Consider the following 16,747-nt stretch of genomic DNA (forward strand, 5'->3'; position numbering starts at 1 on the left):
GCAGTCATAGTCTTGTTAATTGCCTTTCTTAGAGAGAGAGAAGAACAGAGAGGGAGCGAGAGAGAAAGGGGAGGGAGAGCGAGAGAGGGAAAGAGAGAGAGTCCCCTGCTGCATTGCCTGGATCTAGCTGTGGCAGTGCGTTAGAGAGAGAGAGAGAGAGAGAGAGAGAGAACGTCAGCGTCCCATCCTGCCTGCCTCCACCAGTCTAGTCTAGGTGCTCCATCTGACAGCACAAGATTGATGGATTGAGCTGTTTATCGCACCTAACATCAATTCTGTCCTGCCTTCTCTTTCATTCCCTGCCTCAGTCCCTCATCCCCTCCCACCCTTCCCTCCCCACTCTTCCCTCCCTCCCCACTCTTGGACCCCCACTTCTCTCTCTCCTCCGTTTTTAAAGGCGTATTTTATGCTGCCAGAGAGAGCGGCGCGACAGTGAGAGAGTGAGAGACGATCCTATCTGCCTCAAAGCCATTCGCAAGGATTCGCGAGGAAGCGCTAGCCGGGACTAAGCTGGACTGGACCGTGGCATTCCTTGGAGGAGGAGGGGGGAGAGCCGTGGATATGGAGGACGGTGGGACACGGCACCTCGGCCGTGAGTGCAGGGTGGACATGATGGAAGAGGAGGGGGAGCCGCTGACCGGAGGAGATGGACTGACCGGAGCTGGTGAGCTCTACATTTACTGTAGATCATAGGCAACTCCAGGCTTCGGTGGCCAAAGTGCTGTCACCCTTTCCCCCCCCATCCCCACAGATGATTAAACTAATTGCGTTCTATACTGAAGATCATGATTAGTTGATTATTGGAGTCAGGTGTGTTAGCTGGGGCAACAGTGTGACACCAATCAGGCCCCTGAGGACTGGAGTTGGCCTTCCCTGCTGTAGACACAGCTTTTGTCTCTCTTCAGTTCACTCACTCGTTCTTAGAATACTGCTCGTTCATCCTCTCCTCGTTCTTGCTGTCTATCTCGTTCTCTTTCTTTCTCCCTCTCCTATTTGCTTTCTCATTCATTCTCTCTCTGTTTTCCCTTTACCTGTGTCCTCAATTCTCCTCATCCATCCTCCACTAACCTCCACTCCTCATGCTCCACTTCTCTGCATTCTACCCCTCTGGACACACACGTCATTTCTAGTTTTGGTTTACATTTGGTTCAGTTGTCAACTAACGTGAAATAAATAGAAAATGTCACCATGTGATTGAATTTAGGTTCCAAGTTGTGTGAAAAAAAGACAAAATGTCCTTACGTTGATGGCTTTTTCCAAGTCCAATCAGTTTTCCACGTGGATTCAACGTCATCACATTTAATGTTTTTGTTGAAATAACGTTGAAAACAACGTTGTTTCCGGGCCCAACCATACGTAGAATGTATGCAGGCCGCACTGTAGTCACTTTGGATAAAAGTCTGCTAAATAGCATATATTAATATTATTATTATTGGATATTATATAGTGATTCAATCATTTTTTGCCCAGTGGTTATATTTGTTAGTCTGAAGCTTATTGACATACATGATTTTGTGTGTGTGTGTGTGTGTGCATGCGTGTCTATGCCTACGCTCTTGTTCCCTGGGGTAGAAAAAGATCAAAATGCACAATGTACCTTCAAAGGTACACATAATGATCTCACATGGTACTGTTCGGTACCTTTTAGGGTACCGCCTGGCATGCTCTATTGCAGGGGGATTTTCAGAATTGTTTGTTTCAATATGTGTGTTTTAGGCCAGTTGAGAACAAGTTCTCATTTACAACTGCGACCTGGCCAAGATAAAGCAAAGCAGTGCGACACAAACAACAACACAGAGTTACACATGAAATATACAAGTGTACAGTCAATAACACAATAGAAAAAAAAGAAAGTCTATAAACAGTGAAAAATAATATAAAGATAAATATCATACATTCTTCTAAACTAATCTAATTTGTTAGTAGTTGGACTTCTTGCAAGCGTTACTGAGATTGTTCCCGTTTAGATTGTTAATCAATTTGTCTACCTTGGCAGTCATTCTAAATGCAGGTTGCAGTTGATTAAAAGTTCACATTTTTTTATATCCTAACTCTGGCTGGATTCCAATAGGAATTAAAAAGCATTTTGCAAGCCAGCATAATGTGACTTGCCTGATGTGGCCTGCAATCCAGCAGTTTCAGATCACTGTGTTGGGGTAAAAATGGACTTTCAAAGTATGGCCTTATATGATATACAGTGGGGAGAACAAGTATTTGATACACTGCCGATTTTGCAGGTTTTCCTACTTACAAAGCATGTAGAGGTCTGTAATTTCTATCATGGGTACACTTCAACTATGAGAGACGGAATCTAAAACAAAAATCCAGAAAATCACATTGTATGATTTTTAAGTAATTAATTTGCATTTTATTGCATGACATAAGTATTTGATACATCAGAAAAGCAGATCTTAATATTTGGTACAGAAACCTTTGTTTGCAATTACAGAGATCATACGTTTCCTGTAGTTCTTGACCAGGTTTGCACACACTGCAGCAGGGATTTTGGCCCACTCCTCCATATAGATCTTCTCCAGATCCTTCAGGTTTCGGGGCTGTCGCTGGGCAATACGGACTTTCAGCTCCCTCCAAAGATTTTCTATTGGGTTCAGGTCTGGAGACTGGCTAGGCCACTCCAGGACCTTGAGATGCTTCTTACGGCGCCACTCCTTAGTTGCCCTGGCTGTGTGTTTTGGGTCGTTGTCATGCTGGAAGACCCAGCCACGACCCATCTTCAATGCTCTTACTGAGGGAAGGAGGTTGTTGGCCAAGATCTCGCGATACATGGCCCCATCCATCCTCCCCTCAATACGGTGCAGTCATCCTGTACCCTTTGCAGAAAAGCATCCCCAAAGAATGATGTTTCCACCTCCATGCTTCACGGTTGGGATGGTGTTCTTGGGGTTGTACTCATCCTTCTTCTTCCTCCAAACACGGTGAGTGGAGTTTAGACCAAAAAGCTATATTTTTGTCTCATCAGACCACATGACCTTCTCCCATTCCTCCTCTGGATCATCCAGATGGTCATTGGCAAACTTCAGACGGGCCTGGACATGCGCTGGCTTGAGCAGGTGGACCTTGCGTGCGCTGCAGGATTTTAATCCATGACGGTGTAGTGTGTTACTAATGGTTTTCTTTGAGACTGTGGTCCCAGCTCTCTTCAGGTCATTGACCAGGTCCTGCCGTGTAGTTCTGGGCTGATAACTCACCTTCCTCATGATCATTGATGCCCCACGAGGTGAGATCTTGCATGGAGCCCCAGACCGAGGGTGATTGACCGTCATCTTGAACTTCTTCCATTTTCTAATAATTGCGCCAACAGTTGTTGCCTTCTCACCAAGCTGCTTGCCTATTGTCCTGTAGCCCATCCCAGCCTGTTGCATGTCTACAATTTTATCCATGATGTCCTTATACAGCTCTCTGGTCTTGGCCATTGTGGAGAGGTTGGAGTCTGTTTGATTGAGTGTGTGGACAGGTGTCTTTTATACAGGTAACAAGTTCAAACAGGTGCAGTTAATACAGGTAATGAGTGGAGAACAGGAGGGCTTCTTAAAGAAAAACTAACAGGTCTGTGAGAGCCGGAATTCTTACTGGTTGGTAGGTGATCAAATACTTATGTCATGCAATAAAATGCAAATTAATTACTTAAAAATCATACAATGTGATTTTCTGGATTTTTGTTTTAGATTCCGTCTCTCACAGTTGAAGTGTACCTATGATAAAAATTACAGACCTCTACATGCTTTGTAAGTAGGAAAACCTGCAAAATCGGCAGTGTATCAAATACTTGTTCTCCCCACTGTATGTATTGTCATTAGAGTTTAATTTCAATTATAAAATGTTCACTTAGGCACTCACTTGGTGAAAGCTAGAAGACTGAAAGCCATGAATGCAACAACCATGTCTCTGTCACTAGCAAACACAGTCATGGGTGGTACTGATAACTCTAAAATTAATCTGAAAGGCACCCTGGGAAATATGCAAATACAGTTTTACACCCTACAGTGTTAAAACAACACCCCAGAACCTTTTTAGAGGTACATTTTTGCCACTTAAAAGGAACCAACTTGTCCCTTAAGATACACTATTGGCTCTTTTAAGGTACAAACTGCAAGTTCTTGTACCTAGAACATAAGGTACAAAGAATTTACCTTAAAGGGTACCACAACAGTGACAAGCGTTTGTACCTCTTTAAGAACAAATTATGTGTGTGTGTGTATGTGTGTGTTAAGGATCTTAAAAACCACCGTGTGGGCCAAACTGTTGTCACTAATAAGCTTTGGCAGAGGCAAAATACATCTCCCGTGGTCATCACTCCAGGTGCATGATAATGAGATAAGCGTTGATTTCAGTGGTGGCACTGAGCCTCCATTCTGTCTCCTCCTGGGGCTGATGCCATGGCTCTTCAGAAGGACAAATACTGCAGTTTCACCATAGGGCTCAGTATTGTTTAGCATCGTAGCACGCTAAACTCGGATGTCTTCTCTGAAGGGTAACAGCTAGTGATTGAAGCCTTTATGAAAATGAACGAAGAATGAGGAACAAGGAGCACCCACACACACACACACAAACCCTCTCTCTCTATTTCGTTCCTCTCCTCATCACAGCTTATGGGATCAGGGGATGTTTTGAAATATATGTCAAAATAAGATAATTTCCTGTCAAGTAAAGCTCTTTTTCCCCTTCTTCCTCCCTCCATCCCTCCCTCCAGCCCAACTTTAAGTGGGTGTGTAATCAGTAATAATGAACACCTCTGCTCTGAAACCTGTGCGTTCCAAATGGCACCCTATTCCCTTTATAGAGCACTGCTTTTGACCAGGGCCCATACGTATCCTGTCCCATGTAGGGAGTTAGGGTGCCGTTTGGGACGCAGCCGTTGAACACCTCCGTTTTTGTTTTCTCAAAGTGCGGAGGGGGAAACGGAAGAAGGGAATTGAACAAAGAAGGTAATTATAGAGCTACAGAGCCACAGACAGGTTGACAACCTCCCATTACCAATCACAAGGTGAATTTGTTTCTCTTGTCGCTGGGTTGACGTAGAAGATTAGAGGCAGTGGGAACAGCATTGGGTGAGATGAGACAGCCTTGGCACGTTCAGGTCACCTAGACTAGAGAGTTTGGTATTCATTGCGCCCATACGCTCCACATCAAAAGTCTAAAAGAGGTCAAAGGTCAGAATCCATTATATTTTTGACCCTGACTGACACAGTTTGGAACAGTCACCTGTATGAATCATATCAGCTTTGACTATACTCATGGGCCTACGTTATCGTAGTGTTTCTGGCGCTACAAGCAGCATAATGGTGTTACAAGCAGGATATAGCTAATAGTTAGATAACCTCATTATCAATCCATTATCCAAGCTGTGGATACACAAATCCATCTTTAGTATCTAGGATTTGAACCTTTACTGGTCTGGATGTTACCACCTAACCCTCTGACGTCTATCCATCCCTCCTGGTTCACCAGTCTAAAACCACCTCGTTAACATGCAACTGTTTCACGCCGCTTCATTAAACGTAGGTGACAAATCCTTCCACCACCATTAACTGTCTGTCCTCTCTCTAGTAGATCCCAGGGCCTTAATGTGACAGTAACTCACTCTCCCCATTGTACCACCACTTACGGTTATTGGGCCTTTTGTTAAAACATCAATCGAGTCAGGTGTGTGTCAGCAGCAGGCCGCGCTAGCTGCTGTCGTAGTCCAGGTGTTCTTCTGTAACGGCAATTTCTCCCGAAAAAGGAGAGATGGCGAGAGATTTTTTTTCTCTCCCAAGTTTCAAATCCCACTGAGCCCTCGGCAGGCAGGGAATTATGGGTAATGCGTTTAATGCATTCCCCTACTCCAAGGTAAATTATATTAAAAGAAAAAAACATGACTGTGTCTCGGGCCCGGCCTCTTAAATGTAATATCTATTCATGAAAGGGATAAGCGAGGTGATTAAGATCGTCGTAACAATGGCTGCTAACCCTCCTTCACAGCCACGCCAGGGCTTTCCCAGGCTTCTCCTTCTCAGGGAAATTGCTCCATTTTCTCACCGCGTGGCTTCCGCTCGCTCGACGCTCTGAGGGGGAGGTAGGTGCGTGCAAGGTGGGAGGTATGGAGGGAGGGAAGGAGGAGGAATTTCTCTGGCATCATTTTGTGAGAACTGTGAATGAGCAGCATTCCCACCTGGGTCTTCCTCCCGAGTTCCGACCTCCGCCTTCCCACTTTTCTCCGAGTTACGGGCTCAGGACTCCGGCCCCAAGTGGTAAACACATAGGAAGGGGAGGAAAGAGAGAGAGAGGAGGGATGGAGGTTAAACGAGCATCTGCTAGACACAGACCCCCCCCCCCCACAAGTCCTTGGAGGTTCATTAGGGCTGTCGTCCCAGAAAAATCACCCTGTGCACTTCAGAATACATTACCCCCTGCTTTCCCTCCCTCCTCCCTATACCAGAGCTATTATTTCTAGATTCATATGAAACGTATCACAGATGGGCACACCTCATTTGGCGTGGCCCCCTCCGGTGTGTGTGTTAGTCTGTGCAAGTGTTCATGTGTGCGTGTGTGTGTGTGTGTGGTGTGTGTGTGTCTGATTTGAGTGTATGCATGCCTGCGTGTGTGTGCGTAGTCTCCCCGGTGCATCTCCAAGGACCCCCCTCATTGGTCTATTTCCATATTTATGACGCCAGAGGAGTAGCGTAGGCTGCACATTATACTGCACCTGTGTTCCTCTGTCTCTCCATGCTAATCCAACACACTGGAGTTGGGTCACCTGTTCGTTTATCAACTAGTCTAGTCTATACACCTGGCTAATTCTCTCCTGGTGCAATTAGAGTCAAACTAATTAGGAATTTGTTTGGCAGCGGTTGGGTCAATTCAGTTCCTGTAAGGGGTCAATTACATAGTCCCTGGTAGTGGAAGTAGGTACAGCTTTGCAGGTGCATGGATTCTGTTCTCTATTGATACGTAATTTTGTAATTTGGTGTACAATTTAGAGGCAAGTCAATATCATCTTGGATAGTTGTGGCCACATGTTGACTTCAGCAGTGAAATGAGTATCTCTCTTGACTTTCTGATCTCTGTAGTCCTACAGTTGAATTAAATGTGTTAGTCCTGTAGACCTACAGTTGAATTAAATGTGTTAGTCCTGTAGACCTACAGTTGAATTAAATGTGTTAGTCCTGTAGACCTACAGTTGAATTAAATGTGTTAGTCCTGTAGACCTACAGTTGAATTAAATGTGTTAGTCCTGTAGGCCTACAGTTGAATTAAATGTGTTAGTCCTGTAGTCCTACAGTTGAATTAAATGTGTTAGTCCTGTAGGCCTACAGTTGAATTAAATGTGTTAGTCCTGTAGGCCTACAGTTGAATTAAATGTGTTAGTCCTGTAGTCCTACAGTTGAATTAAATGTGTTAGTCCTGTAGGCCTACAGTTGAATTAAATGTGTTAGTCCTGCAGGCCTACAGTTGAATTAAATGTGTTAGTCCTGTAGACCTACAGTTGCATTAAATGTGTTAGTCCTGTAGACCTACAGTTGAATTAAATGTGTTAGTCCTGTAGGCCTACAGTTGAATTAAATGTGTTAGTCCTGTAGGCCTACAGTTGAATTAAATGTGTTAGTCCTGTAGAACTACAGTTGAATTAAATGTGTTAGTCCTGTAGGCCTACAGTTGAATTAAATGTGTTAGTCCTGTAGGCCTACAGTTGAATTAAATGTGTTAGTCCTGTAGGCCCTACAGTTGAATTAAATGGGTTAGTCCTGTAGGCCTACAGTTGAATTAAATGTGTTAGTCCTGTAGTCCTACAGTTGAATTAAATGGGTTAGTTCTGTAGACCTACAGTTGAATTAAATGTGTTAGTCCTGTAGGCCTACAGTTGAATTAAATGTGTTAGTCCTGTAGACCTACAGTTGAATTAAATGTGTTAGTCCTGTAGGCCTACAGTTGAATTAAATGGGTTAGTCCTGTAGGCCTACAGTTGAATTAAATGTGTTAGTCCTGTAGTCCTACAGTTGAATTAAATGGGTTAGTCCTGTAGGCCTACAGTTGAATTAAATGTGTTAGTCCTGTAGGCCTACAGTTGCATTAAATGTGTTAGTCCTGTAGGCCTACAAATCAAATCAAATCAAATCAAATTTTATTAGTCACATACACATGGTTAGCAGATGTTAATGCGAGTGTAGCGAAATGCTTGTGCTTCTAGTTCCGACAATGCAGTAATAACCAACAAGTAATCTAACCTAACAATTCCACAACTACTACCTTATACACACACACAAGTGTAAAGGGATAAAGAATATGTACATAAAGATATATGAATGAGTGGTGGTACAGAACGGCATGGCAAGATGCAGTAGATGGTATAGAGTACGGTATATACATATGAGATGAGTACTGTAGGGTATGTAAACATAAAGTGGCATAGTTTAAAGTGGCTAGTGGTACATGTATTACATAAAGATGGCAAGATGCAGTAGATGATATAGAGTACAGTATATACATATGAGATGGGTAATGTAGGGTATGTAAACATTATATTAAGTGGCATTGTTTAAAGTGGCTAGTGGTACATTTTTACATAATTTCCATCAATTCCCATTTTTAAAGTGGCTGGAGTTGAGTCAGTATGTTGGCAGCGGCCGCTAAATGTTAGTGGTGGCTGTTTAACAGTCTGATGGCCTTGAGATAGAAGCTGTTTTTCAGTCTCTCGGTCCCTGCTTTGATGCACCTGTACTGACCTCGCCTTCTGGATGATAGCGGGGTGAACAGGCAGTGGCTTGGGTGGTTGTTGTCCTTGATGATCTTTATGGCCTTCCTGTGACATCGGGTGGTGTAGGTGTCCTGGAGGGCAGGTAGTTTGCCCCCGGTGGTGTGTTCTGCAGACCTCACTACCCTCTGGAGAGCCTTACGGTTGTGGGCGGAGCAGTTGCCGTACCAGGCGGTGATACAGCCCGACAGGATGCTCTCGATTGTGCATCTGTAGAAGTTTGTGAGTGCTTTTGGTGACAAGCCGAATTTCTTCAGCCTCCTGAGGTTGAAGAGGCGCTGCTGCGCCTTCTTCACAACGCTGTCTGTGTGGGTGGACCAATTCAGTTTGTCCGTGATGTGTACACCGAGGAACTTAAAACTTTCCACCTTCTCCACTACTGACCCGTCGATGTGGATAGGGGGGTGCTCCCTCTGCTGTTTCCTGAAGTCCACAATCATCTCCTTTGTTTTGTTGACGTTGAGTGTGAGGTTATTTTCCTGACACCACACTCCGAGGGCCCTCACCTCCTCCCTGTAGGCCGTCTCGTCGTTGTTGGTAATCAAGCCTACCACTGTAGTGTCATCCGCAAACTTGATGATTGAGTTGGAGGCGTGCATGGCCACGCAGTCGTGGGTGAACAGGGAGTACAGGAGAGGGCTCAGAACGCACCCTTGTGGGGCCCCAGTGTTGAGGATCAGCGGGGTGGAGATGTTGTTACCTACCCTCACCACCTGGGGGCGGCCCGTCAGGAAGTCCAGGACCCAGTTGCACAGGGCGGGGTCGAGACCCAGGGTCTCGAGCTTGATGACGAGTTTGGAGGGTACTATGGTGTTAAATGCTGAGCTGTAATCGATGAACAGCATTCTCACATGGGTATTCCTCTTGTCCAGATGGGTTAGGGCAGTGTGCAGTGTGGTTGCGATTGCGTCGTCTGTGGACCTATTGGGTCGGTAAGCAAATTGGAGTGGGTCTAGGGTGTCCGGTAGGGTGGAGGTGATATGGTCCTTGACTAGTCTCTCAAAGCACTTCATGATGACGGAAGTGAGTGCTACGGGGCGGTAGTCGTTTAGCTCAGTTACCTTAGCTTTCTTGGGAACAGGAACAATGGTGGCCCTCTTGAAGCATGTGGGAACAGCAGACTGGGATAAGGATTGATTGAATATGTCCGTAAACACACCAGCCAGCTGGTCTGCGCATGCTCTGAGGACGCGGCTGGGAATGCCGTCTGGGCCTGCAGCCTTGCGAGGGTTAACACGTTTAAATGTTTTACTCACCTCGGCTGCAGTGAAGGAGAGCCCGCAGGTTTTGGTAGGGGGCCGTGTCAGTGGCACTGTATTGTCCTCAAAGCGGGCAAAAAAGTTGTTTAGCCTGTCTGGGAGCAAGACATCCTGGTCCGCGACGGGGCTGGTTTTCTTTTTGTAATCCGTGATTGACTGTAGACCCTGCCACATACCTCTTGTGTCTGAGCTGTTGAATTGCGACTCGATTTTGTCTCTGTACTGGGACTTAGCCTGTTTGATTGCCTTGCGGAGAGAATAGCTACACTGTTTGTATTCGGTCATGCTTCCGGTCACCTTGCCCTGGTTAAAAGCAGTGGTTCGCGCTTTCAGTTTCACGCGAATGCTGCCGTCAATCCACGGTTTCTGGTTTGGGAATGTTTTAATCGTTGCTGTGGGTACGACATCGTCAATGCACTTCCTAATGAACTCGCTCACCGAATCAGCATATTCGTCAATATTGTTGTTGGACGCAATGCGGAACATATTCCAATCCGCGTGATCGAAGCAGTCTTGAAGCGTGGATTCAGATTGGTCGGACCAGCAGTTGAATTACATGTGTTAGTCCTGTAGACCTACAGTTGAATTAAATGTGTTAGTCCTGTAGGCCTACAGTTGAATTAAATGGGTTAGTCCTGTAGGCCTACAGTTGAATTAAATGTGTTAGTCCTGTAGGCCTACAGTTGAATTAAATGTGTTGGTCCTGTAGACCTTCAGTTGAATTAAATGTGTTGGTCCTGTAGTCCTACAGTTGCATTAAATGGGTTAGTCCTGTAGAGAGAGTTGCTGATTGGTGGAGTGATTAGAGCCCTGTGAGGTAGAGAGAGTGGCTGATTGGTGGAGTGATTAGAGCCCTGTGAGTTAGAGGGGGATATAAAAGTGTCTGATTGGTGGAGTGATTAGAGCCCTGTGAGGTAGAGAGGGATATACAAGTGTCTGATTGGTGGAGTGATGAGAGGGATATAAAAGTGTCTGATTGGTGGAGTGATGAGAGGGATATAAAAGTGTCTGATTGGTGGAGTGATTAGAGCCCTGTGAGGTAGAGAGGGATATAAAAGTGTCTGATTGTGATTGGCTGTCCCCTATGGTAAAGTGATGCAGAGAGGGCATTGAGCAGCCCAACAGCTGCCATTGTCCCATGATCTCTGACAAGGGTATTTTCTTCTCACCATACAGACTATTCAAGTTTCATCACCAGTCATTTACGTTTACGTCATTTAGCAGTGGATAGCCAGGGGCACAGTTCAACACTAAGAGGTAATTTACAAACGAAGCATTTGTGTTTAGTGAGTCCGCCAGATCAGGCAGTAGGTATGACCAGGGATGTTCTCTTGACAAGTGCGTGAATTAGACAATTTTCCTGTCCTGCTAAGCTAACTAGTGATTACTGATAATAAAATGAGTTAGTAACCTAATGATATGTTCTGTCTTCGCTAGAAGAGTGCTGTGTTTGTAACACCCGGCCCATACCTCAAGACGTGTAGAGTACCCACGCTTCATTAGCCAGGTTGACGATGCTGGGAGAGAGGACAATTCTGCCCAGGCACTGCGGAACGAGGACGAGGGGGGTGCACTGTGTGTGTGTGTGTGTGTGTGTGTGTGTGTGTGCGTGTGCTTATGAGTGCGTGTCTGTGTTTCTGCTTATGTGTGTGTGTGTTGCAGAGAGTGTGTAAGTTTCTCCCTTGGCACGCAGCCCTCCAGGTATGATGGTGAGCTCATGCCTCGATGATACCCGTCATACTGGCATCAGATGGTGGGTACAACCGATGGCATCCCCCCTCCCCACCACCCAGCCTCCTCCATTAGTTCCCCATTGGGGTGGTTGTGGGGAGGGGGGAGCTGGGCATTCAGGGCGATGGATGTCGGGGAACTCTGGCTGTGACACACGCCGCAATCGGATAAATAGATTGCAGCCCGTTTGCATAATCTAAAGCGAACCGGGCCATCAATCACACGTGAAGCGTTTCGCTCTGAGCCGTTACATAGCCACAGTGTTAAACCTCTCTGAAGACATATTGTGTTGATGATGGGGGAAGGTATTTTTCCATGCTTACTACCGTAGAGTGAATGGAAAGACTGGCACTGAAGTGGTGTTGGATTTTATTGCCTTTCATTTGGGTTTCATTTGGAGGAGAGGTGCCATGCTCGCCGACCTCGTTAAAAGCCAAAATGAAATGGTCGTAGAGGGCATCGTGGTTAATATGGAGATGAATGGTTATTTGATAGATGGTTTTGCCCTTTGCAGTGAAATGTGTGTGTGTGTGTGCGTGTTTCTGTGTCTGTCTGTGTTTTTTTTCGGTGTGTCTGTCGGTGTGTCTGTGTGTTTCGGTGTCTGCGCGCCTGTGTGTGTGGTGTCTGAATTATCTCAGATTATTCATTTTTCATGAGTGAACAGCTTTGTATTCTCTCAATGATCTTCCTCTCTCTCTCTCTCTGTATCACAGGTGTTATCCTGATTCCCAAGCTGCCCCATGTGGAGTTCAGCCTGGGTAAGTGTCTGTTCTTCTCTCTCTGTTCTTCTTCTCTATGTCCTTCTCTCAGTGTTCTCTCTCTGTTCTTCTCTCTCTGTGATTCTCATCTTATTCCATGCCACAGGGTTCCAATTTCACCTTGTAGTCAGAGCTCAGATAGCCAGACACATCCTATCACTGACATGATGCCACTATGAGACCGGTCAAACATACACATGCGCACACTTTTTAAAAAGTCAGTTAAGAACAAATTCTTATTTTCAACAACAGCCTAGGAACAGAGGGTTAACTGCCTTGTTCAGGGGCAGAACAACAGATTTTTACCTTGTCAGCTCGGGGATTTGATCTTGCAACCTGTTCAACGCTCTAACCACTAGGCTACCTGCCGCCCCAGCCGATACATCAAAGACTAGACTCACTTCTTCCTGACTGTCTTACAGTAGAGTGGTTCTGGTTCTTCTTCCTGACTGTCATACAGTAGAGTGGTTCTGGTTCTTCTTCCTGACTGTCGTACAGTAGAGTGGTTCTGGTTCTTCTTCCTGACTGTCTTACAGTAGAGTGGTTCTGGTTCTTCTTCCTGACTGTCTTACAGTAGAGTGGTTCTGGTTCTTCTTCCTGACTGTCGTACAGTAGAGGGGTTCTGGTTCTTCTTCCTGACTGTCGTACAGTAGAGGGGTTCTGGTTCTTCCTGACTGTCGTACAGTAGAGTGGTTCTGGTTCTTCTTCCTGACTGTCGTACAGTAGAGGGGTTCTGGTTCTTCTTCCTGACTGTCGTACAGTAGAGGGGTTCTGGTTCTTCTTCCTGACTGTCGTACAGTAGAGGGGTTCTGGTTCTTCTTCCCTTTCAACTGTTAGAGATGGTTTCATGTATATTTTATACTTCTGCAATGGGAGAGTTCTATTTTTGGTCGATGCATGGTTGCCCATGACAAGTTTCACTGTGTAGGTGTCTGACAGGGTGGGTTATGTGAATCTTAGCTGCAGTGCTCTGAGTAGGGGGAAGAGGTTCATTGGCTTGGGAGGTTGGGGGGGGGGGGAGCCATACTCTTTCATCTTGACCACCCCCCAAACATTGGAAAATGTGTTACCGGTAAAGTCAGTGTATTTTCCTGACCAGGTGATATAACCAGGTAAAACTGGGGTCCAGAGTTTTTCCTGGTCAGGTCAGTTGTCCAGAACAACTCCTGGCCCTAGTTATTGGGTCTGAGTGTGTAACTCTAACTCAGTCAAGTCACCATTTAAATGGAAATGTGTCTCTGCTCATCACAAAGATATTGTTTTCATCCATTTAATCTGTTATAGAGATAATAAAACACCATATTAATACACATCACTGTTGTAGATTTAAAACAACAACATATGGACATGTTTTCCTTTCAAAACTCTGGACATTTCTGTCTACCCACAATGCCTGCTGAGCAGACCAGCAACGTGCAGCAGGAGAGCAGCTGGCCAATCAGATTGCAATTTGAGTGCTGGTGCACACGTACAGGGACTCCCAGCTCGGTTTCATTTCTAGACAGATTATCTGCAGTTAAGGACCGTGTGTGTGTGTGTGTGTGTGTGTGTGTGCACACTAATAGACTCTCTCACACACACACACACACACACACACACACACACACACGCACACACACAGTGTACAAACAAATATATGGTCGCCTTGGCCTGTTAACCATTGTACTGCATAACACATTTAATTTAGGTGACAATAGAATTGACTGGAGTAGAGCTGAATAAATATGCACTGTGAGTCTTTGTGTAGTGATGCAATGCTTCTCCAGAGGTTGTGAAGTGGCTTCTGTTCTAATGTAAATGTTCCGGAACAATGGAGTCAATCGGCTTGACAGCTGCTGAGGAAAGGGTGACATGTTTGTATAATTGCAGTGGTTGTGTGTCGTGTGTGTGCGCGCATGCAAGACACCCCCCCCCCCCCCCCCCCCCATCTTCTTCCTTTGATCCATCAAACTGTAAATACCAGTTTTGTTTACCTAGTCTTTAAATTACATGTGTATTTTATTCAATTGCCATTCAACATTTTGACTGAAAGGGCTTTTGTTGCTTAGGGAAAACATGATTATCTGGAAGCTCTTAGCTTGAGGTACATGTGCTTTTATTGATAGAGGCTGGCAGTCCTTTTATTCATGCCTTCCATTTCTCTCTCGCTTGATTGATACATGAAATGATATTGGCAGAAATACCAGGAACACATCCATTGAAAACCGCAAAGAAAAGCGGTTTCTTGGTAATCCTTGAACGCTGAGGGCTCTTCGCCTACCTGGGGTTCAAGCTACAGTATATTCTTGGAGCATAAAATGATAATAACAAAAACAGCCACCCTTTCACTTGTTTTAGTACACAGCTGAGTGAAGTGGTTAGGAAAATGTAATCCCCCTCAAATGCATAGACATCACTCTAGATCCAAGGACTGACAGTGAGCGAGAGATTCACAGACCCCAGACTGCACCTTTAAGGGCAAGCCATTGAGCTGAAGGGCAGTTTGGCTGAATAAAGCTTTGCCAGTAAGCGTTGAGTACATTTCATAACGGGATGAGATGATTCTAGGTTAGGACTCGGCTAATAAAAAATCAACGGCTTGGCAATGATGTCGATGGTTCAGCAGGTCTCATATCACGACAAGCTGATCACCCGTGACAAATAAAACAATGATTCCAGCCAAAATGATTTCTTTCTGGCCCTAATTATCAATTACCATCAGAGTGGGTGATTTAGAGAAAACGGTACGAATAAATCGTTCTTTGTGCGTTCTACTCCACCCGGCTGGAATATCTTCTCACTTTAACCGTACGAAGAGAAGGTTTCTGACAAGCTGACATGCTCGTCTTCTGTAAAGTAAATGAGTGAAGACAGTTGACGTACAGCTCAGGATCGCAAGGGGATAGGTGGGGACGAGCAGAGAGAATACGCTGTGCATCTGTGATCAAGAACTCTCTTAGGAGACGGATAGAGGTGAAAGAAAGAGGGAACTGAGTGAAAGAGGTGCCTGTCACATTCTTTCCACATCATCTATGCCCTATGACGTTGCTCATTTAGCTCTGACTTCCCTCGCAGGATGATATACAGTGACTGTCGAAGACATTAAGGACCCCCCCCCCCCTTTTGCCCTCAGAACAGCCTCAATTCGTCAAGGCATGGACTCTACAAGGTGTCGAAAGCGTTCCACAGTGATGCTGGCCCAGGTTGACTCCAATGCTTCCCACATTTGTGTCACGTTGACTGGATGTGTTATGCTGGTGAATGAGGACCCAAAAGCGACTTAATAGAAACAGAGTCTTTATTCCAGTCTTAAACAAAAAACGATACTCCTGGATATTATCTTAGGTAAATCCAAAACAGGAAAACTGAAATCCTCTCGTCAGTAGAGAGGAACGACTGGAGACGCGACCACAGACTGCAGGTCGCTTCGGGAAGGCACAGGCCGTAGCTGACATAGACACCTGCTCATACGCAGCATCTGAAGAAGGCAAAAACACGACAGGGCGGAACAAGGACACAGAACAGCAAACATCAAACAAGGATCCGACCAGGACAGAAGCGGAAAACAGAGGGAGAAATAGGGGACAGGTGTGAAAGAGTAAATGAGGTAGTTAGGAGAATGAGGAACAGCTGGGAGCAGGAACGGAACGATAGAGAGAGAGAGCGAGAGAGGGAGAGAGGGAGGGGGAGAGAAAGAGGGAAAGAACCTAATAAGACCAGCAGAGGGAAACGAATAGAAGGGAAGCACAGGGACAAGACATGATAATCAATGACAAAACATGACAGTACCCCCCCACTCACCGAGCGCCTCCTGGCGCACTCGAGGAGGAACCCTGGCGGCAACGGAGGAAATCATCAATCAACGAACGGTCCAGCACGTCCCGAGATGGAACCCAACTCCTCTCCTCAGGACCGTAACCCTCCCAATCCACTAAGTACTGGTGACCACGTCCCCGAGAACGCATGTCCATGATCTTCCGTACCTTGTAAATAGGTGCGCCCTCGACAAGGACGGGGGGGGGGGGAGGGAAGACGAACGGGGGCGCGAAGAAAAGGTTTGACACAGGAGACATGGAAGACAGGGTGGACGCGACGAAGATGTCGCGGAAGAAGCAGTCGCACAGCGACAGGATTGACGACCTGAGAGACACGGAACGGACCAATGAACTGCGGAGTCAACTTGCGAGAAGCTGTCGTAAGGGGAAGGTTACGAGTGGAAAGCCACACTCTCTGACCGCGACAATACCTAGGACTCTTAATCCTACGTT

At 45.7% G+C, this 16,747-nt stretch overlaps 1 protein-coding gene across 7 annotated transcripts in view; it reads left to right on the forward strand.

Annotated features, from left to right (window-relative positions):
- Nucleotides 1-206: 206 nt before the first annotated feature.
- inpp4b (inositol polyphosphate-4-phosphatase type II B) overlaps nucleotides 207-16,747 on the forward strand; it is a 213,152-nt gene continuing 196,611 nt past the window's right edge. For 3 of the 7 annotated variants that reach the window (XR_011675685.1, XR_011675684.1, XR_011675686.1), the window contains exons 1-2: nucleotides 208-664; nucleotides 12,456-12,500. Coding sequence is in view for 3 of the 7 variants with exons in the window: in XM_071407530.1 (XP_071263631.1) it covers nucleotides 562-664; nucleotides 12,456-12,500 (148 nt within the window). In the remaining 4 variants the exon portion in view is untranslated. Of the gene's footprint in view, nucleotides 665-12,455; nucleotides 12,501-16,747 lie in introns of all 7 variants that reach the window. The other 4 variants (XM_071407530.1, XM_071407532.1, XR_011675687.1 and 1 more) reach the window with 3 other exon arrangements.

Source organism: Salvelinus alpinus, chromosome 6 (assembly GCF_045679555.1).
Source record: "Salvelinus alpinus chromosome 6, SLU_Salpinus.1, whole genome shotgun sequence".
NCBI classification, from domain to species: domain Eukaryota; kingdom Metazoa; phylum Chordata; class Actinopteri; order Salmoniformes; family Salmonidae; genus Salvelinus; species Salvelinus alpinus.